General features: G+C 39.7%; 1 protein-coding gene across 3 annotated transcripts in view; it reads right to left on the bottom strand.

Annotated features, from left to right (window-relative positions):
- SGCE (sarcoglycan epsilon) overlaps positions 1 to 23,005 on the bottom strand; it is a 65,982-nt gene extending 42,977 nt beyond the window's left edge. For 2 of the 3 annotated variants that reach the window (XM_028156900.2, XM_008148979.2), the window contains exon 1: positions 22,823 to 23,004. In XM_028156900.2, coding sequence (XP_028012701.2) covers positions 22,823 to 22,931 — 109 coding nt within the window. In that variant the 5' untranslated portion in view covers positions 22,932 to 23,004. Of the gene's footprint in view, positions 1 to 22,822 lie in introns of all 3 variants that reach the window. The other variant, XM_008148961.2, reaches the window with a different exon arrangement.
- Positions 23,006 to 23,207: the final 202 nt, after the last annotated feature.

Raw genomic sequence — 23,207 nt, 5'->3', positions numbered from 1 at the left:
TCCATCACCGTTAATGGGAAAAACAATTAACCCAAAAGTCCAGCTCACAGGGGGTCCAAAACATCATCTTCAAACGGCAAGAGTAGCTAGATTTGCCAAGATTAAAAACTGAACATGCAAGTCATAAATAACAGATTTTTTTCAAAGGAAAAATTATATATCTGGGTTGAGAAGAGCAAAAGGGCATTCGGGCATGGCCAGAGTAATTGTTTCACCTTCCCTACATGTAGCTCCAATGTCCCTTGTTACCGTGCTAGCAACATCTTTTCACAAAACTGTTTTCACCGTATTCATCCTAAGGTGTAGAAACTGTGGACCATATCCACAATATATATTATATTACAACAGAGAGCCAAGAACCAAATAACAGACGATAATGGCAATAGCAATAAACAGGGACCTCATTCTAGCCAAATAGCAGCCTGTCTTTTATTAGTCCATTTGACGTTTTCTCCCTATGGTAGCAACAGCCTACTGAAAATATGAAAGTGTGCTTATTGACAAGGCCTTAAAAACAGAAGCAAATTTGGATGTATTCAGTACACATTAACTTTTGAAGGGATTATAGTAGTTTGTTGCTAAGGAATCAATATAGCACGTAACTTCACAATTATTACATGGTTATTTTTAATGGCATACAGGCACGTAGAGTCCCTCCTCTACAAAGTCCATAGGACACTTACCTTTTTTTCTGTATCACCACCAAGAACAAGTGCATGGCAATAAAGATAAACTAGCTGGTGAGTATAAGACCCGACAAGCCCCAGTTCAATTTAGATCTTAAAGCCCTCTCTCCTCTGAAATCTTTGGGAAGAAAGTCATAATGTTCATATTCATGTCCAGGTGACCTTTATTAGTAACCTATTATGTGTATCTCTCTCTCTCATTGATACTTTATCAACAAATTAATCACTTCAAAGGGTCCACTTATATAATCAATTACTAATTTGTATAATTTAAGAGAATATTTTACAATCTTAATCACCAGGAACTCCAGGAAAGAAACTTGTCAGACGGCTGAGTTTTCTAACGCACTCAGCGGTCGATCCTCTTTCCTGGTAGGTGAAGATCGTCCTTCGGCACATCAATTATTGCACTCGGTTCTATTATACAGCGACGCCCTTATGGACTGTTTGGTTGCTTTGTCATTTACTGATCACACTAGCGCTAGCGGGTCCCAGTCCAGCTAATGCTTTTGAAAGGCTGTGTGTTTTATAGATTTTCTGTTTTCTCATGTGAGGACACGTTGTCAGCTGTCATTTCTCATTGCATCAGTATGGTTCCTAGATCAGCTTCTCGAGCCCCTCTAATTTGCCACTGTTTATCTGCTGCCGTTTAGAAAGCAGACTTCCAAATGAGGTGGGCTTGCGTGTTAAGGTAGGAATAAATCTGTACCTGCCTCAGCACACGTTCTGCTAGATGTGAAAAACAGGAGCCTGCATTTGCAGCATCTATTGTGGCATCTATCCTGGTTCTTAGTGGATGCAGTAGACTTCTGAATAGACGATCTTGCTGCAATGGGGATATAGGCATTACGTGTGGAGATGGCAACATAAACTCCATGTATTAAATGCATTCAGAAGTAAGCATACCTAGAAAGTCTTAACTCAATCCATCTGTTCCGTAAACACGAAATGTCAACTCAGAGGGAATGAATTTAATGCATCGTATAAAATAATTTCTTACATATTTGATGTGTGGGAAACATACTGCATAACTGAAACAAAAGAGATCTATTGATTAAGTGATTTATTGCCCTTAGCAATAGCAAAATCAGCCTACAAATATTATCACATTCTAATTAATAATGTATTAATAAGAAATTAAAGTCTGTTTCTAAAAGCATTTCAATTTTGTTCATTTGTCTCTCTTGTTCAGGGAGTTTTAAGATATAAGCTAATCATTGGGAAGCATGACAAGGGTGCTTTATGAGAACAAATTATTTACATAATATAGTGGAAATGTCCCAACTGTTTATACGATTGCCTGAATAGTAAGTATTATTTGGGGGGAAATTTGGATAAGAATAAAGAAGAATACTTTTTAATATGTTTAAGATATGAAGATAATACTGAAAAGCCACTTACCTGATATGGCTTTAAAAATTAACCTTTGCCTGAGCAACCAGACATCTCAATTCCTCAAAATCCTTTTCACAGAAGATTGCAAACGTTAAGAATTAGAATATTTTTTAAAAAGGAAGTTACACCCAAAATACAATTGCTAAACTTATTTAACTATACGATCATCTCTGATAATTAAAAATTGTAAGTACCGGTAGGAAAAATAAGGCTTGTCTTATATTTTACAGTTTTAACAGCGAAAAGCTCTGTGTGAGTCCCCGAGCCCCTGTACCCACGAGCACTCCAAGAAGCTGCTAGCGATTCATCAGAATTGATTATGAGAGATGAATCCATTTGCTATCTCTGCATCAACAACTCATTTCAGGGTTTACAGAAGCTGATGTTTAAGGTTTCCTCCCTAATTTATTTTTTAATGTGTTATTTCTATAGTCAAATTGAAATATAATTACTAAATCAAATAATTGCTGTAGAAAAGTATTTTGAGGCACATCAATACCTAGCCAGGTACACAACCTGTTTTGCTTGTGTTTTATCAAGCCAGCTTTAAAAATCTTGGCTTTGAAACAAGCTTTTCTCAGGAGTCTGCTTTTCACCTATGAGTTTACTCAACATCAAAGTGCTGCAGTTCACTCATTTGGGGGCGGGGGGGGGGTCAGCTAATGTTTTCTTTTTTATTGTTGACACTATTACAGATGTCCCCCGCTTCCCCCCTTTACTGACCTCCACCCAGCCCCCGCTCCCTTAGTCACAGATAGCCCATGCCTCGGCTGTAGAATTAATCACAGGGAAGGCATTAAACTGCCTTTTTAAATTTCATTCTTCTAAGAGATATGGCCACTTTTCTTTACACGAGGCAGAAGAGAAACCACTACTTTTTCTACAAAAAGCAGAGGGTTTCTTCATGACACCCGTCCCCCCTCCCCCACTGTCACCTCCAACTGAAGCCACTTACTGAAACCATTTCTCTCAACTAGAGTTAAATATCTTGATTTTTCACATTAATAACAATGTTTGTTTTGCTGTGGGTTCTTTTTTTTCCCTTAAATGTCATTTGGAAAGTGGCTGCAAACCATTATGAATTGGTGATCAATAAACTAAGTCTCAGAGAACGCTGTAGTTGAAAGGACTTTACATGTCATCCTGCCCGGCCATGCTAACCATCTCTCCTACAAAGAGGCAGATCTTAGCATTACTTACTATTGGGATATGGCCGAAGCTTCTACTTAACTGAGAACTCCTGACAGATACCACCAGTTGGAGTTCGCATGCCTTGCTCTCCCGGAGAGTTCAGTCTTTCATTTTATACATAACAAAACTGAAACAAGCAAGACAGACAGATTCAAGGCTACTGAACTAGTAAGAGGAAGAGCCAGGACTTGAATCAATGAATCATGAATTTTGTATGAAAACATAAATACATTTGGTGGCTGTATATTATATTATTACAATCTACCACAGTAAGCTAATTATGTTGCATAACTTTCTTAATTATCTCTCTTGGTTTTTTTGTTTTTTTTTGACGAGTCAGAATTTGACCAGATAATCAAAGATCATTCCATTATTTTATGAAGTTATCATAATTACAATGCACCATTGGAAAAAGTGAGTTGACAATAACTATTTCAAGAAACAAACCTAAAGTTTCTTTTGTTTAAAGAAAGAAAAAAAAATTTGAGACATTTCAGCCCTCATAGCTAAGAGTCCAGAAAGAGAAACTCACATCTCTGGTTGATGGTCTTTTGAAGTCCTAACATGGTGATCCTTCCTCCTGGCTTTGCCACCTTTCTGAGGCAAAGAAGAATCCATCTTAAGTCCTAAGAGCACTTCCTGCTCCTCTCCAATGAAAGAGGGGTAAAAGGTCAGCCAGAGAGATATTTCTGTCTTTGAGCCATGCAATCCCTTGACTGTCAATAGCTAAGAAGGAGCCTCCTTTAAGATGGCAATAGAGAACCCTACCCAATTATTTGACTCACATATTACTTCATTCCCATGAATGTCTAATTAAAGTTTAACATTTAAGTTGAAAATAATTAGAAAATCAGCACAAGACCATTTTGATTTTCTCTTTCTTAGGGAAGAAAGCAATGGAAGTTTATCAGTAAACCTAAGACTAACCCATTTCAGAACATGAGTTGCCCTAAGTAAGAAAGTAGAATTTGAAAATGTTTATTTAAGTGAAGCATATAAATGAGTAATGCAAAGGCTTATTCCTTTTTATTTAAATTGTTCCAGGGGTAAATTTTAAGTTCCTCTACCCTTACCCCAGGAAAAATAAAAAAAGAATCCATATTTAGAGTGTTCATTCTGATTTTTGCAACCACTTCATGTGTATCAAGGTAGAATGATACCAAAAGTATTGGTTTGAGACATTTAAATTCCTCAAAATCCTATTTACTGATAAAATTAAGAATTGGAACACTATTTAAAAAGAAAGTTATACAAAAAATATAATTGCTAAGCTTATTTCCCTATTTAAATTCTCTTATAATCTTTTGTGCTCTCTTGAAATTGTAAAAAAACATTTCACAGAACATGTGATAGATCTGAGATACCATTTAAAATACCCTTGCTAGCCCTAAACGGTCTGGCTTAGTGGATTGAGCGTCTGCAGACTGAAGGGTTCGATTCTGGTCAAGGGCATGTACCTTGGTTGCGGGCATATCCCCAGTAGGGGGTGTGCAGGAGACAGCTGAATCGATGTCTCTCTCATCGATGTTTCTAACTCTCTATCCCTCTCCCTTTCTCTCTGTAAAAAATCAATAAAATATATTTTAAAATAAAATAAAATACCCTTGCTATATAAGATATTAGAAACAATTCTGTTCACATGGTTGATGAACCTTATTATTCTCTGTATAAGATATTTGATAATCAGAACCACAATAATAGAATTTAAATTGTACAAGGAGACCAGAAAGGGAGAAGAAGCTAAAGGATGAGTTCAAGAGAAACTGAAGAAATAAACATAATATAGTAACCTGAACTGGATACCTCAATAGGTTCAAGACGTATTGCTCATTTCTATTTTGAAAAGTACGGTTATCTTTCAAGTCCCAAGGAGAAAATCAGTTTGACGTCAAATAGCAGCATGAAGTTTGAAAGAGGAAGAGATAATACCTCTATTAAAGGTCTTGGAATAGTGAATTTCCCCAAGAACAGCACCATAGTAGACAACTCAACTGGGTTCAACAGCTGGTTAGAGAGTTCCTTTTTGGCAAATGAAATAGGAAATGAAGGGACATGCTCAAAGAGGACAGAAATTCTAGGGATCAAAGTTAAAGAGAAGAAATTGAAGAAAAAGGAAATGATAACTGCAATTTAGGACAAAATGGTGCCAAGTCCAGGGAAAGAGTCTTTGGGAATCTTGAGTGGGTCACCAGAATCAGGCAAGTCCCAAGTCTTTGGGAGATGGCAGAGGAGAGGAGCACCTTGCAGATGGCAACACTGAGGGCCACCTGATGAGCAGGACCAGAAAGTCTAGAAAACAGGAGGAGTGGATGTGCCAAAGAAGCCGAAGGCCCTCAGGTTGATTGAGGAACCAGCCAGATAAGGGTGGTCAGGGGTGATTTCCTTAAAGAAGCCAGGGAGAATCCCATGAGAATATCTAAGGAGGGTCTGGGGAGCAGACTATGACACGATGGGCTTAGGTCCTGGAACAAGTACATCGAGTGTTTTATAAAACAAGTTTTTGTGATCTTTTCATGGGAAGTTCTTATAATAAAACTATGTTTTCTTATCGATATTAGCAATGGAAATTACTTTAAAATGCAAAGATGTTTATTGGTTTGTTTCAAAGAAGCTGGGTAGGAGAACAATGGGATCTTCTGTCATACTCTGAAATAAATCTGGGAATAGAAGATTCCAGCTGTGGAATAATTTGGTGCTGGCAGGAAAAAAGTTAGTGACCCCCAACTTGAGGAATGTATTAATAAAATGAGGTAAGCCAGGAATCGCTCCTACAAGGTACCCAGATTTTATTTGGCAGTAAGGCCATTTGAGCACATAAAATTGCTATGCTTTTCAAAATATTTTAAAGTTGTTATTTTTATAGACACTTTAGTTGCCCCAAAGTTATGAAAACCAGGCTACTATTCTACTAATGTTCATGACCACATATAGTCAAAATTGTGTGTACGTGTAGTGGTAGTGGCGAGGAATGAGGTGCAAGAGGGATCATAAAGGTAAATAATCAAGAAATACAACACTAACTGAAAACTTATAATAATTGATATTTTGAAAACAACTAATATTTGGTTATTAATATTTTTCTCCCTGATGAAATGCAGTATTTCAAAGGTCTTGGCATATTGCTAATGGACACATTTATCCACATAAAAGAAAAAATGAAAAGGAACAATAAATCATTCAAGGGTCAGGTCATCTTTCAAAACAAAACAACTGGCATCAAATTATTTAATTGCAAAACATATCAATATGGTTTTGCACAAAAATCATTCAAAAAAATCATCCACAATTAGCCAAAACATTTTATGACCATTTTTCTAAGGTTATATAAATACTGTCTTAAAATGATTTATGTTAAATGTACGTCTTAATGTTTTTCAATGTTAATTGTTATAATAACCACACTGGGACAATTTTTATAAGTGGCAAGCCAGTGACTGGATAAGGGGCAACAATAGGTTAAAAACATAATTATTTTTAGTTTTTTTAAAAAAAGCATATAACTATCACAAAGGAAAAACACTTGGGAAATAATGGATTAAGAACACAGGGAATCAGAAGTTTTAGAAGATTAGGAAAACAAATTTTAATCTTTTTCAGATTGACTTAAAAAAAATCCACACATGACTAAAAAGAGGAGAAGGGATATTGGAAGCAGACATTTAACTGACTCCCCAAAAAGGGATTCAGATTTACAACCTAAACTCACCATGTTTCTTCCCAGCAGCCATTTTTCTGCTGATAATAAAATTGTTGGCCTGTTGGGTCTTCCAGTTAACTGTTCCACTTATGCCATCAGCAGAGCTTAATAAAAAAGCTTTTCAGATAAAACAAATGCACAAAAAATGAAATTAATGTTAAATTAAAATGACTCTCATAGATTACCTACTATTCATTGGGATCAGAATCCTCCAGCCCAGCCAGTTGTTTAATTCCATTCAATGCACATTTGTTGCAAGTCAATGCAAGGAATATATGGTGGTAGCAGGTAAATAAGAGACAGTTCCTGCCCCCCAGGGAGCTTACAATCTATAGGGATTTATAATTCATGTATAGACATATATACATAACATGTAATATAGTATGTTATATAATAATCACACATAAATACACAATGGTAGAAAGCATAAGTGCCCCAAAAACACTGAGGGGGAAGCAATTATCTCTGGCTAGGAATGTCGAGATAAGTTTAAAGTGTCTTCTAGCCCGGCCAGTGTGGCTCAGTGGTTGAGCATCAACCCATGAACCAGGAAGTTCCATTCCATGTCAGGGCACATGCCCAGGTTGCCACCTCCATCCCCAGTAGGGGGCGTGCAAGAGGCAACTGATTGATGATTATCTCTCATCATTGATGTTTCTGTCTCTCTCTCCCTTTCTCTTCCTCTCTGAAATCAATAGCAAAACTTTTTTTTAAAGTGTCTTCTAAATTCACGGTTGTGTTTTGGAAACATTAGATAGCCAGCAATGAAAAGAATAGGGATAAGAGGATACTAAATAGGGGACTATCTCTGGAGTGTTGAGTAGCAGCCAGCCCATAAATCAGCAGCTAAAACAAAGAGAAGTAAAGGTAGGGCCAATTATAAGACATCATGGTGATAATACTGACAATACTTTTCAAATAGCTAGATGTGGGCTAAAAGGAGAATCAAAGATGGCTTTGGATTTTTGATCCAGAATGACAGAACAGTGATATATTAGGAACCCCTCCCCTCAAAAAATGTTGGTTTCAGGATAAAGAAAATAAATTTGGTTTGGAATGTTAAATTTGGGGTACCAGTTAAATATCCCGGGGAAACCATCTAAGAGGAAGATTGAAATACTAGTAGAACTCTGGTTCATAGGAGAATTTAATGGGGATTCAGATGCAGATTTGAGGTTCATCACCTGAGAAATGATTGTTGAAGCCAAAGCCCCAGCAATTCCTTCAAGAGATCATGCTCCCAGGTAATACGCATTGGGCTCTCGTGTACAAAGTGATTGGAGAAGATATACCTTTATGCTCTTGTCCCATCTGTCTATTTTCCATCATACAAACTACTACTCTTACTGCTTAATTTCCAATTTTTCATCCTTACCTTTCAGACTTAATATTTGGGCACCATTTCCTAACCACAACATTGGATCTCTCTTCTGGCATCTCAGATATATTTCCTCCGGATTCAGTCTAAGAGTCCCTCAGGATGTACCCCATAGTTTTGTCCTAGCTCCTGGAGCTAAAATACAGGAAAAAGGAATGCACAAAAGTGGGAGGAACAGCAAAGGTAGAAGAACATGTTAATAAATACATTTACATAGCAAAAGCAGAGAATGATTCAGCAAAGAAATAAGAGGCAGGCAGTCACAGAGGTTGGACAACTGAGGCTGAAGTGTCTTGAATGTCCACGGAAGAGATGTCAAGAAGGAAAGTGTGATCAGCATCCTCAAATACTGCAAAAAGGTCAGAGGATGAGAGCTTAGAAAAGACGGCTAGATGTGGGAAATAAGTTATTAGTGACTCCGTTAAAATGGAGTTCCAATAAAGTGGTAAGCATAGAAGCCAAACTGCAAAAGGTCAAGATGTAGAGGCAGCAAATAAAGTTAATCTTTCAAGAACATTGGCCGGAATAGAGAAGCAAAGAGATAAAAATGACATGGTAGATTGAAGCGCAGCAAGGTGGAGAGAAGGGTTGGTTATTTTCGTGTGAGGAAACAGATTTTGTGCACAGGCTGAGGAAAAGACAGAAAAAGAGGATAAAGAAAAGGAACATAACTGAAGAGAAACAATCTAAGAAACACTGGAATAGATGGGACCAAGCATATACACAAATAAAATATACTTCATGAATCAGACAGTAAGGATGAGTGGAGACAGAAACATTTGCTGGGATAGAGGAAACTTAATGTTGAATCAGAGATGAAACGTACATTTCCTTTTCAAACTGAGCTTCAAGTAAAATTCTGAATTATGAGAAATACCAAGTTACCTTCCAAAATGAAAATGAAAATGCAATTCAAAATCCAAGCTGTTAAAAACAAGCAAACAAAACCTCAGGTGATCATTTCAGCGGTACCTGGGAGTAGAAATCAAAGGCCCTAGCACCCCAAGCAAATAAACGCCTTGATTGGTATTCAATTTTTAAAATATGTAAACCTAAGTGTACCAATTTTACATCTACTGAAAGGTCAATCTTATGGTTGATTCGGCTAATAAGTGGTTGATTCACTTCATAACTGAAATTATGTCCTTTTAAACCTTCATAAAAATACAGTAGTTATTTCCTAAATAATTTAAGCTAAAATAGGCTCATAAATGTTCAAAGACTCCTGTGGCAAAATATATTACTTTCCAGGTTTATTCTGGTTGCATAAGAATCACCTGGGCAGTTCTCTAAAAATACATATTCGAACATACCCCCCCAAAAAACACATAATAAAAAAAACAACATTTAAAAACACATAGTCATGACTTCGCCATGGAAAGTCTAGGTAGGCGGTTTACACAATTTCATCAGGTGATTCTCACATAGAAATCTGAACTCTAGAAGACCAAGAGAAGACCTACAGATCCCAAGGGTTGTGTATGATATTCAACTGAGTCACATCATATCCACCAAATGTAGGGCCTGACCTTGGAACTGAAAACCTCACCCACTCCTACCTCCAACTGGCCCTCGGAGGCAGCCAATGTGCAACAACGTGTAAGTCACTGCTAGACAGTGGGAAGTCCCAACCTAGAAAAAACAGGAGGCAGCTGGCCAAATTCTTCTCTACAACTTTCCAAAGAACAATGACAAGCAGCACTTAGATTTAAACCTAGCACACCAACCTGGTCCTGAGCAAGGTGCGTTCCTGCTTACTGTCTAACCTAATCCTTACATTACCAACCGCATCTATTAACATGTCTGAAGATTACAGAGGCTTGATCTCAAAGAAGAATGGGGTAAATCCTGCAGGCAAGCAGGATTCTTCAGAATTCTCCACTTTTCCATGGATTGGGGAGCTACCACAAAGAAACAATAGTTTGCGTGTCTAGACTGCACCCCTTTTGTTCCTTCCTTTTTTCTAGCCCAGTGGTTCTCAGACTATGTTGTGCATAAAAACTACTCTTCAGAGTTATATACACTAAACTGCACATATTGTACTTTAAGGGCAATTTAAAGAAACGACTAGAATAACTCTATAGGATTTTTTGTTTTGCACCCTGGCTTTTAGAGCCTGACTAAGCCAGTATATGATTGAGCGCTACTCCGGGTCCCTGCCAGGGAAGATATCATTGCTTGTACTTTCCAGGTCCTATGTAAGGGCAGTCCAGTTGCCTTCCTCAGGATTAAAAATACAAACCTGACTGGGGCCTCAATGGTTATCACACAGAGGCAGGGTAAAATAGTTTAAACACACCTCACAGATATTGCTCTATTTGAAGGCCAACGCTGCTTTGAGCATATTCATTTTTTAAAAGCTCATATTGATCCATCTAAATTCCTACTTTAACCACAGAAGACCACAGCCCAATAAATCTCAATAAAAAGACAACTTTTTGGGACTCTACTCACAAGACAATGTCACAAAAGGCAAGACAGATTGTCACGAATGGGATGTCTACTTAAATATTCAAGACTCACAGCTTGAGGGGAAAATCTCAATAACATGAAAATAACCATTTGTTTTTAATGGTGTGGATCCACTTGACTAACTTCCTGTATAAAAAAGTTACTGCAATCTGCACACTGACAAATGCAGAATACTCCCAGGAACAGGCTAGTACTTTAAAATTTGATTTTCATTAGAAAAGCCCAACATTTTTTTTTTCTGTGAGCACAAATTTCCTTACTTAGGATAGGAAAATATGACTTAATTTTTTAAATATTCCACATATAACTTTCAAGATTAATTCTAATGAGAGGGAAAAAAGCCAGCATGTACAAATTGGTGGACTCCTTTCAAATATAATTGACCATCCTCAGAAATATTGAAAGGAACTCCACTGTGCTCACGCGTTCAGGATAATATATGCTATAATTGTACCTGGATGTGTTTTTGCTCTAATTCAGAAACACAAAAGCAAAGAATTACATGCATACTGCGCTTACACAGCCCCGACTAAAAAGGCAGTCGCAAAATTAGCTAGCATATCAAGTTATACAATTTATTCAATTCCTCAGTGCTCCCTCTGAAAAATCATCAAAGTCAGAATTAATCCAAAGGTGACTGGCATACCCTTATATTCCCTAGAAACCATACAATACTTAAAGTTTGTCTTAAAATTCCATGATTCATTCAAGTCTTGTAGCAGCACGACTACCTTTCATCTGGCCTGGAGCAAGCTCTCTCTCAAGAGACAGGACTCTTTCCTAAATGTGAATAATTTGCTGACGGGGATTGGGGAGGGGGTGGCTACTTAATAAAAGCAATTGAAGAGTGAATAGTGACTGATTGCTGATGAGCTAATCAGAATGTCAAGGGATAGAAATAATAAAAAAAAATAATAACTTACTCCAACATCACTGTCCAAGTAAACAGCAGGATATGCCAAATGGAATTTAATGTGATTAACACACTCGCCTTACTACCAAGGTGAGTCCACTGTTTCATTCTATTCATATTTCCCTGGAAGGGGACACAGACTCTGTTTTCATAAATTGGATGTATAGCTTACATCCCCTCCATCGCTCCCCTTCTCTCACCGCTCCCTGTGTCACTGTGCTGCTCCCTTACTCTCTACATTTTCCCTTCATTTCCTTTATGCAACTGCCCATACTCCTTTTTAAATGGTCTCATATTGTTCTTACATTTTTCTCTCTCACAAAACGTTAGCTGACATTATTATTAGCTACCATGTTTTGAGTGCTAAGTGTGAGGCACTCCACTAAGGGATACATACATGTTAACTAATGTAATCCTTATGTTAACGGCTTTGTGAAGTACTTATTAGTTCCATTTTGCAATGATAAGAAGTCTTAGGAAATTATGTAGCTTATCCCAGGTCATACCTTCAGTGAGTGGCAGAGTTGGATTTTTAACCCATTTCTTGACTGGCTCCAAAGTTCATATCATTTACTTACTCATCAATAGAACTCTCCCCCCACCCCCAGTTAAATGCAAAAACAAGTTAAAACTATATATTTTAATGTCATTTGAGATATGACTATTGTTATTATTAGCAAGTCATCTTCAATTTATTTTTCTTCCCAGAAAAAACAAAGGCTTTCCCTGACTGCTGGATTAGAAATAGCTAGCAAGGAGGCAATGGCTGTGGAAATTAATCCCATATTCACACACACACACACACACACACACACACACACACTTCATTAAGAGAAGGTTAAAATGTTATATCTCATCAGGTATTTGCTGATGAGAACTCTCCACCTCAACCTCTGAAAGGAGTGAGGAAAAGCTGTCCCTCAGAGAAGTGCAATAGCAAGAACGCCAGAGTAAGAAGCCTCCAAACTTTGTTAAAACAGAAGAGCGTGGCAAGGCATGACATAAGCAATTATTTAATACAATTAAGTTATTAGATATTTAATTTTAGCACAAGCTAGGTAAGACATTAAGCTTCAGAGTGAAGTAAGATTGGAGTACAGAAAAGTAGTGTATAATATCAGAGTCTCTGGAGACAGAGAGCCTGGGTTCAATCCCAATTTTTGTCCGTTGGGCAAGTTATTCCATGTTTTCATCTGGTAGGAAGCTGGGGTACAGTGCCCACTTCATACAGACGTTGTGAGTATTAAATGAGATAATGCATTTAAAACCCTTAGAAGAATGCTTAGCACATAACTCAAACACCGAGTCATTATTACCTTTAGTCTTCAACTAATATTAAGAACATTTTAGATTTCTTTATATGTGATTTTTAAAAAACAGATGTTCAAATAAAAAATCTTATTGTTACTATAGTTGGTATTATAAAATATAACACTCTCTTTTTTTTTTCTCATGGACATAAGACACATGAAAAATGATTATATTTCTAAGGCAGCCTGGAGTAAACGCTCGGAGCATTTACCTCTGCTCAGAGCAAAGCAAGAGCCCATGGGCTCCAACCCTCCCAAACGCCACATGGCCTCTTGCAAGGCTAAGAAGATGACATTCTAGCAAGACTTAATTCAGCGCTGGCCAAGGCGTACCTGTTGAGAGCTGCAGTTTAACCCTTCTGAGGAAAGCCAGATGCAATAAGAAGTGAGTTACATACTGATATTCGTCCCCTCTGACTCTCATCAACTCAGGTTTATGCTGAGGAAATAATGCAACAAAATCAAAACTGAATGAGCACGAGATTCAACTTTGCTTTACACATATGAAAGCTGAAGGGGGAATTAGTCAATAAAAAGAAGCATTGGCTTAACACAAGAGTTAATGGCAAGGGAAGGGTTATCCACTTCTTGGTAGTTTTACTCTTTTGCTCAAATAACCCGGCCAAGGCATATACAGTATTACTGGGTTTCCACTGCCCGGAAATAGAACTACCTGTATTTTATCTCAGAAACGTTAGGTGAGTAAGGAGCACCAGGGGGACCCATCACGAGAGGGATACCTAGTATATGCGGTGATTATATGAACCATTACTATTTAATATCCTCCTCTGCAAAATGCTGGACTGTTTTGAAATTAATAAAATTAGTGAAAGGCAGACTACAAAACAGTATATTAGACTATATAAAATCTAGACTATGTAATAGTGCAGTCTAGTGGAAGATTAAAAGGTACAGTGTAAGAGCTACTGGGTTAGGGAAGTAAAACTGTAGGGGTAAAATATCTTCAAAACAAAATATAATCATGCTTACAAGGTTTTCCAATTAAGAAAACTCTGAAAGAAAAAGACTCTCATCTTAGCTGTTTACTTGAAACTGTCATTAATTTTCTTTTTTAGAAAAGCCATACGTTCTCCTTGTAATTCATTCCTGTCAAATAGTACAACCAGGGGTGGGGGTATAAAATACGAAAGTTCCCTTTCATGTATCTATTGCCATCCCTCCAATGCCACTCTCAATAGTCTTTGCACCTTCCCATATTCTCTGTAAACATGTTTGCATACATGTACATATAAACACTTGTACTCTTTTTTACATAATGCGATCCCACTTTTTCACTTAGCCTATCTCTTGAGCATGTTTGCATGGTATTACATTGTAAGGTTGCATGGCTTTATGTTGCGTGGCTCAATCGTATTTTTTTTAACCAGCTCCTCAAATCCAGCCTCTCCTACGAGGACCCCTGATGGTTCCCTTTACAGTCTGGTCCTCCGGCATGCCTCATCCTCACGGATAGGAACAGAAATCTAGAAATCATCCTTGACATCTCTTCCTGCCCCAGTTCAATCCATGACCCACTGCTGTTGCTGTTTACTCTTTAAAATGTCCCTCCTATCTTCATCACCCCCCACCCCCCAGCCCAGGAGGTCATCACTTGCAGCCCCGATTGCGAAAAGTAGCCTTGGAGCTGATCTGCTGCAATCTCTCCTGACCCTTTCAACCCTCCCTGCACAGAGCCGCCGGGGCTCTCTTTTTGAAATGTGCATCTGCTCGTGCCCTGTTTAAACCCTCCAACTATTTTCCATAGGTTTTAGGGGGAAAAGGTTACACTCTTTGAAGTGGTCTAACGGGTTCTGCAAAATTTGCTCCCTCACCTCCCGTCTCCCCTCCTTGCACACTGTGCTCCCCTTTCCCTCCCGGCTCCAACCTCACTGGCCTTCGTCCAGCACCTTCTATCTGCCAAGCCAGCTTGCCCCCGGGGCCCCCAGAGCTCCTTCTTCTGTGTCAAATGTACCTTTTCTCTTCACCTCAATAACATTTACTCATCCTTGAGCTCTGAGTGCCTCCTCAGAGGAGCCTCCTTTAATCCCCCTGTCTGTCTAAGTCCACGACTTAGAAATTCTAGTGGTGTTCGTAGCATGTAGCACAGGTCGAGGGGCACATTTATGTGGGTGATTATTTAATTAATCTTTGTCAACCCCAACCGTGTAAAAGTTCCATAGTGGCTGGGAACGCGCACTCCCTGGGAACTCACACGGGGTCTCAAAACCCGTCGCCATCAAAAACATAAATGAATGAAAAGAACGATCGCTTAGTAAAGATGACCGCTATTTTTCTAGTTTTCCCATTATTACTACCAATGCTACAATAAACAGCCTCATCCTTTTATCGTTGAGCACTTTCACAAACAGATCTACGAGCTAAACGCTCAGAAGTAAACCGGCTAGGCAAAAATAACACACATTGGGCATTTTGATGCGCACATGTAGCAACCTGCCCCTTTTCCACTTCTGCAGAGCTGGTCTGTGATTGGAATCCACTCCATTAACTATAGAAAATGAAAGATGCTAAAGATGCTGCTCTAACGATGAACTATTTCATAGGGGAGAAAAGCCAGGGTCATTTTACCGCTAAGTGAGAAACACCAATTTCCTAAGGAGAGAAAAATAAAACAGCCTTGGGTTATTTTTTTTTCTTCCTCTTTTCTTCTGCATTCCGAGGTAAAAGAGCAACTTTACTTCTATTGCCTAGTCCTGAAGGAACGGGGAACTAAAATTTAGCCACCACAGGAAAATCAACTGTGATCTTTTCTTTCAAATTCGCAGTGTGCCCCAAATCTCCATAATAATCCAAGAGGTGACCAGATGAATGAGTGGAGCGCTAAAGAATGGGAAAGAATTTATACCAGAGCTGCCTAACTCCTAAACATTTTTGAAATGAGCGGCTTCGTTTGTCCGAAGAGAAAAAGTCTGCCTTCTATGTCACAACAGATGCCGTGGCGATTCCCGGGGTACAGAATGCCGGAGACCCATTCTAAAAGTCTGATTAGTCCCGAGGCAATTAAGCAGAAAGTGAGACATGCTAAAGAATAGTGCTTTTTTAAGGAACAAAACACATTGAACCCTCTATTGCATCAATACTGCATAAAAATCCTTAGAGGAAGATACAAAAAATAAAATAAAAATTCTACCCCAGTGACTCAAGAAAAGAGCACTTGAGCTTTTTACTAACAGATTGGTGTTTTGTTTTGTTTTTGAGAATCCAGCTTTAAGAATCATGCCAGCAACTCCTGCGTTGAGGCTTCCTATTCATTTCTGAAATAAGTTCTCGAAATGTCAGGCTGTATACAGGGGGGCTCCTGCACCTCCCAGGCCCAGGAGCAGGAGCACAGGGTGCCTTCAGGGGTGGTGGCCAGCAGCCGGCGCGGGGCAGGTGCACCAGCGGTGCCAAGCCACACTCCTCCCGGAGCATCTCCCTCCCGGGAACGGGAGCTCGGCCCAGGCCCGCCTGTGGCATCTCCGGCGGCCGGGCCGCCAGCCAGCAGAGGTGGCCCTGCGCGCCGCCGCCGGCCCACAACAGGGCACGGCTCTTTGATAAACGGTAAAATAAGGAGGCACTTGTTCAACACGAGAAACACACTTCACACAGTTGGCTGCGTTTCTGACCTAACCATTGGGGTAAAGGAGGGAAGTTCTGGGTGTGGAGGGAAGGGGCAGGAGTAAAAAGGAAAAAGAAAAAAAAAAGGAGAAAAAAAAAAAAGCAGGGAAAAGTGAGTGAAAAGAGATAACGGAAGAATGCTCTTGCTTCACATCTCTCACGGGCGGTCCCTTTAGTTTTCAAGGCTCTGGTGCATAAAAATGGTTTCGGTGGGGCCAGATGCTTCACAGGCTATCACTCCTCCGGAGGGGAGTCCTGTGTGCATACCTGCACCACGTTTCCCAAGTGAGATAGGGCAATCAGAACAAACGATCAGCAGGCAGATGGACAGAGAAGTCTGCCCCGAGACATGTTTGAGACACTGAGAATGTACCCCTGCGGCACTCCGAAACCGGGCTGAACCGAAAGAGGGAGAAGTTGAAAGGGCACAGTGCCAGAAACTACTTTTGATGGGAAGGTTGTTTTTTTTTTTCTAGTGACAATAAAGCAAACATGTTAAGTATTGCAAGGACATATGGGGAGGGGGCTGCAGAAGGAAGAATGGCCCCACGTGTCCCCAGGGGTAAGAGGCTCCCCCAGCCGAGGGCTGAGCTGTCCTGGACCAGCAGCCAGCAGCAACCTGCTCCCCTTAACCCTGAGTGCCCCCGGCATCTGTGGCCACTCTGCCCAAGAAGCCTGCTCTCAGGGAGCTGGAAACCCGAGGGAAGGAGTAACTCTAGGAAGCAAGCAATGCTAGGACACTTTGGGGGGCGGGGGGGGGGGCGGGGGAAGGGAAGAAAACTTGAATTCTCTTCTGGGTTTCCATGTTTGAAATAGAATGAGAGGGGAGAAAGGAATGCATTCAGTTGCCCTGTTGCAGCAGTTTTCAAGTTGTAAGAGATCAACGTGCAACACGTAGGACTATTTGTTTTAGACAGTTGATCGGAAAGAATAAAATGTTCCCATCACAAGCATCTTTGCTGTCCTACACCAAGACGTTATCATGGCCTTCAAACGAAGTGTCCATTGCAAGAAAGGTGAATATTTCCGATGTTTTAAAAGAATAGACCGAGTAAAGGTGTTAAGTCGATCCTCTTGCTGAGCTGCACTGTTAGGAAGGCCTCCAGTGGGAACCCTGTCACCCACTGGTACTAATTCAGCTTTCTGAAACAAACAGGAGAGTTTATGTCTACTTTTAGTCGTCAAGCTAAACATTTCCAGGCTCTTTGAAGATAGCTCCTACGACAGGACCGCCAGACCTCTCACCATCCCCACGGACTGCTCTGGAAGTTGTCTAATTTGTCAACATCTCTCTTTAAATGTGACAGCCAGAAATGGACACAATACTACAGATGTGGTTAATTAGAGCAGGGCACTATTCATTTTTGTGACATGTGGGCACTATTCTATGACCAGAATCTAAATTTGATTTTTTTTTTTTTTGCAGCCACATCATGCTGCTGGTTCATATTAACCTTTTTTTTCCTCAAAAAATCACCACCATGTAAAGCTACCTCCTTCCTCACACTTCAGTGAATGATGATGCATTGACTAGTATAAAATATCTTTTTGCATAGCATTGCAACCTATTTAAACCATGTTAACTCTAAGTTCTGCTATCTAATTCTAACAGTGATCCCTTTTCAAGTCACGTATGGCTTTTAAAGCAAGTGCCCTAGGTCCTCATCAAAGTCATTCAGAAAAATTTTGAAGAAGAGAAGAACCAAGGCAAAGGCGCGCCGTTCTTTGCCGGGGACCACTGCTGGACCCACGCTCAGTAACCCACACACCTGGCAGGTGCTGGTTCAGCCGGAGTCACGCTTACAAAGCAATCCTGCTGGTAGTCTACACACCATGTCACTCACAAGAGCATCCTAGAGCCCTGACAAATGCTTTGTTGAAAGCAAAATTCACTTATCTTTCAAAACGAAGTGTAAAAAAATCTACACATATTAAAACGATAGTCATGTAAAAAATATATATGCACATGCATCAGACTAGAAAACCAGCAGCATCCATGCACATGTTCTAATAGTAGACTGCGGGGATGGTTTTTACTCAACCCTGTCTTTGCTATAGTTATATTGTTTTAAAAATTGAAGACCCCGGGAATGTTGCTTCCAGAGCCTTTTGCTTGGAGGCAGTTCATGTGAAACAGCTTTCAGAGCATCTGATCCTACCAACCTGAAAACCCCAATCAGAAAAAATAGTCCTTTGAAAAGACTTGTTGATCCTTAGAAATACCAATTTCTCCTTTTTTTATTTTTAATTTTGCATTGCTACTTTTGGTTTAATATTTCTGGAAACCAGGGAGATAGCAGACTGGATCCTGAAGTTTAGAAAAAGATTGGATTTTTTTTTTTTTTTGCGTCTGTGTCTGTGATGTCTGTCTCTTTGTCTTTGCTCATTGGAAAGAATGGAAATAAACACAAAATCACCATGTTACTCTTTCTGTGAAGCCCCTGACTGAAGCAGAGCTCCAGCCCAAGAATCTCTCACAGACACGTACACCCATAGCATCTATTCACCGAGAGTCCCTTTGAACACTAAGAGTAGAATCAGCAATAGAATTTGCACTGGTATTTAGAACGGAGGTAAGGATGAGTTTCAAGAAAAGGGGACTGATAGAGTAAGCGTGGTCAATCAGTAAAAAAGAAAAAGGAACAAAGTAACTAGTTATTTTGGACAAAATGTGATCTATAAATACGGCACATATTAGAATCCCACCCAATTTGAATATTTGAGAAATTTTAACATGCCAGGTTTTCTTCACTGTTGCCGCATTTTGATTCGAACATGGTTTCCACCCATGGAAAGCCAGTGATAGAGAAACTGGATACCTATTATCTTTATCTCTTTGAGGTTGTCTCTCACAAGTATTTTTTCATTACAGTAAGTGAAAATTCCACTTTGCTTAAAAATACAATTTGTCAACGGTACTAGAGTAAAGCTAAATATATGAGGTAAATCAACAGCTTTTAAATGTATGGCAAACTCTTACAATAAGTGGGTAAAATGATCAAATACCAAGTCCAGTTAATATCTGACCACTGAAAATTTTACTTTGCTTAGAAATAAATTTTCCAACCATACCAAAGGTTAAGCCAAATGCATACGGTAAATCAGCAGGTTCACAGATCCATAGCAAACTGTCATTTAAAATAGATGAAATGTCCAACTAGAAAGTCCACTTATAATTTGACAAATGAAAATTCCACTTTGTTTTTGAAATACAATTTTCCCACCATTGGAGAAATTAAGCTAAATACATGAAATAAATCAACAGCTTCACAAATAAATGGCAAATGGTCATTAAAAAGGTAAGATGTCCAAATAGAAGTCTATTTATTATTTGACAAGTGAATATTCCACTTTGTTTTGAAATACAATTTCCCCACTAAACTAGCAATTAAATGTTGGTGGTAAGTCAACAGCTTCATAGATTCAGAGAAATTTTTCATTAAGATGGATTAAAATGTCCAAATACAATGCCCAGTTCTCATTTGGTAAAATAGATAATGCACATTAGCAATGAAATGTAATCTGGCATTACATTTTGCTTTACATGTAATCTTGTGCAAAATAGGTAAGAAATAGTCAACACTAGAAACAAATACCTGAGAAAATCTAAAATTCACTTATGATTCTAAATGTCAAAAAGGTATTAAAGTCTTTGTTAATATTGGAGGGTAGTTTTTAATGTTGTTTTGTTGCTTTAGGTAACGCAAAAATGTTATCTAAAGTATTGTCTATTAACCCTGTATTTTGTTTATTTTTAACATTTTGTTGTTTTAGATAAGAAAGGTTAATCAAAACTAGTTATCTACTGATTTCTTCTCTAGAAAAATTGTATTTCTAAGGCAAAGTAAAAATTATTTCATATGTAGAAGAATAAACAACATAAAAAATACACCAAAATGGTCACTATGTGTATATTAGAATAGTGAAATCAGAGAAAATTCTCAGTTCTCTAGGTATAGATCTTTATGTACTAATGTTCATTTAAAATTCTAATTAGAAAAAATAATCACCATTTCCTTTTTTAAAAATCTGTGAAAATGTAATGTTATTTGACAGGTAAGTATCCTTGAAAAGAAAATAATGGAGAAAATTCATCTGATCCCTTTTTTAATTTTAGAAATTATATACATACAACTCTCACCAAAATAGGTATTAGATAGATTTAGTCTGAAAAAACAAATTCCATAATGCTTACCGGGGTTATCTTAGAATGAAGAGGTTACAGGTGATCTTGATTGTCTTCATTTTTTTTTTCAATTTTCTGGAATATTTTTCCCTTACTTTTTGTACAATGAATAGAAATTACTTTTTTGTGCAATGAATAGAAATTATGATAAAACTAATACTAAAGCTTTTTTTAACAACAACAAAAATCCTGGTTAACATTTTGAAATTAAAAAAAAATCAATTGATTCAAACTTGTTCAAACTTTAAAAATCTTGGCATAATTTATAAACTTGAATTTCCCTTGCCATCTATACTGATTTTTAATCTGACTTTTTGGAAAAGACTATCTATTGGTTAACAATTAGATGAAGTAAATTTTCTGGATTAAAATAAAGCTAAGCATTTGACAGTTCCGTGGTCACCACAACAGTACTCTCGCCAACATAAGCAATCCTGATATTATCCTATCTTGCAGAAAAAGGGTGCACATCCTAAAGATTACAAGGCACCTCTAAAAAGAACACTGTGTTCCCCCAAGTTCCTAGATAAATACCTTTCATTGTTGGAAATCTGCACTTCATTCATTCATCTATCTAATGGTCAATATTACATTTCTCAGCAAATAATGCTACAATTTTGTTTATTCCTAAGGAGCCTCGCTTTAAATAGGAGCCTGCCACCCGGCTATCGATAATGGGTCAAATTCTTATTTATTCTCTCCGTATAAAACCATCTGTAGCAATGTTACTAAACTATGCTGAATGTTAGCCTTCAAATACAAATGTGTCTCATCTGTTTACGGACACTCGTTCAGCTGCAGACAATTTGTTTTCCCATGTTAACTTAAACTTATTTTGCTCAGATTATCAACAGATTGTCCGTTTTTCTCGGCGCCTAGCACTTTGGGGAGCTTCCAGGGAAGTCCGCGCTAAGGCTTTTTTGAAAAAGCCTCCTGCCTCCTCATTTCATGGGTCTTGTAAACCGCTGCCATTTCCTCTACTGTAAAACATACATGTTTATATGCGGAGACGAATCTCGGCACCGCAGTTGAAAGGCTTAATTAACACGGAGGTTGCTGTGACTAAAAGGTGGTCATTCTCCCTACAAGATGTACAAAAATGTAACGTTGCGGGGAGAATAAATCTCTGCGAAAATCTCGTAATCACCCCAAAAAGGCCGTGGCTGCGAGCCTCTGAGCCCGCCAAGGCGCATTGGAGGCGCCCACAGCTGTTTTTAATTGTCTCCGCTTTCCTGAAATAGTGCACTTGGTGGGGCAAATAGCGCCGTTTTCGGCGTCTCCAGCCCCAGCCGGGGCTAACCCTGACCTGGACGCCAGCTTAGATCCAGTGTTTCGAGATTCTGCTTCCCTACTCGGCCAAGACTGAGAAAGAAACCAGAGAGCCGCCGCCGAGAAAGGCGCTCAGGAAGAAGGGTAATCAGATGTTTCCAATGCACATTTTTTTTTCTGTTCTCTCCCGATCAGATTCAAGAAAAGGAAAAAATGTGTTTTTTTTTTGTAGAGAGGGACGCAGCTTGACACCCCTTTCCTATGGCTCGCCTCTGGGCCGCCGAGCCCCATTCGTGGGGTAACGAGCCCCCCATAAAAATGGGCAATGACCCCCAGCCCTTTGTTGCCCCCCAACCCTTTGTTGCAGGGCTCAGAGAGGTCCACCACCAGGGTCGGAGATGGGGGGCCGTGGGGGGGAACAGGGCTGGGAATGGAAATTGGAGATAAAATTTCTGCGCTTTCTGGGCAGGGAGGGGCCCTTGGGGGGTGCCAAGAAAAAGAAAAGGCCAAGGGTCAAGCCCGGGAAGCGACGCACAAGGCCCGGAAGTGGGGTGGGGGGCGTCCTGAAAGAGGGGTGCACTGGGGACCCAGGCAAGAAGAGGGGCTGACGCCCAGAAAATGAACCCAAGTACCCAAAACCTCGGTGGGGGGATGGGAGGGCGGAGGCCAGTTGGCCTTGGTACCTCCTGTCGCGCGCGCGGGTCACTAACCTGTCAGCAAGAAGGTGCCGGTGGTCCAGGGGCGCATCCTGCGTGTCCCCCGACCCTGTCCCGTCCAAGCACAAGGGTCTCCCAGCTCCCGCCACGGGGGAAATTGCATTCTTGGCCTGCCTAGGCCGGCCGTCCTCGATCTCCCCTCCCCTCCCTTTCTTCTTTCTTCCCAGCTTGGCCAGTTCAGCATCAGCATCCCGCACCCCCTCCGTAATCTCGTGCTCCCTCTAGCGGCGGGCCCGGGAAGCGAGGCAGCGCTCCCACCCCCATCCCTCCCGCCCCCGCACCCCTTCCGCCCCCCTAACTCGCGGAGCACGCTGGGATTTGGCGCCCCCTCCTCTGTTCAGCCTATAAAAGGCTGCCAGTCGGCGCTCCGGGTACACGC

This window comes from Eptesicus fuscus, chromosome 14 (genome assembly GCF_027574615.1).
Source record: "Eptesicus fuscus isolate TK198812 chromosome 14, DD_ASM_mEF_20220401, whole genome shotgun sequence".
Taxonomy (NCBI): Eukaryota; Metazoa; Chordata; class Mammalia; order Chiroptera; family Vespertilionidae; genus Eptesicus; species Eptesicus fuscus.
This window is presented reverse-complemented; position numbering and strand designations above follow the sequence as displayed.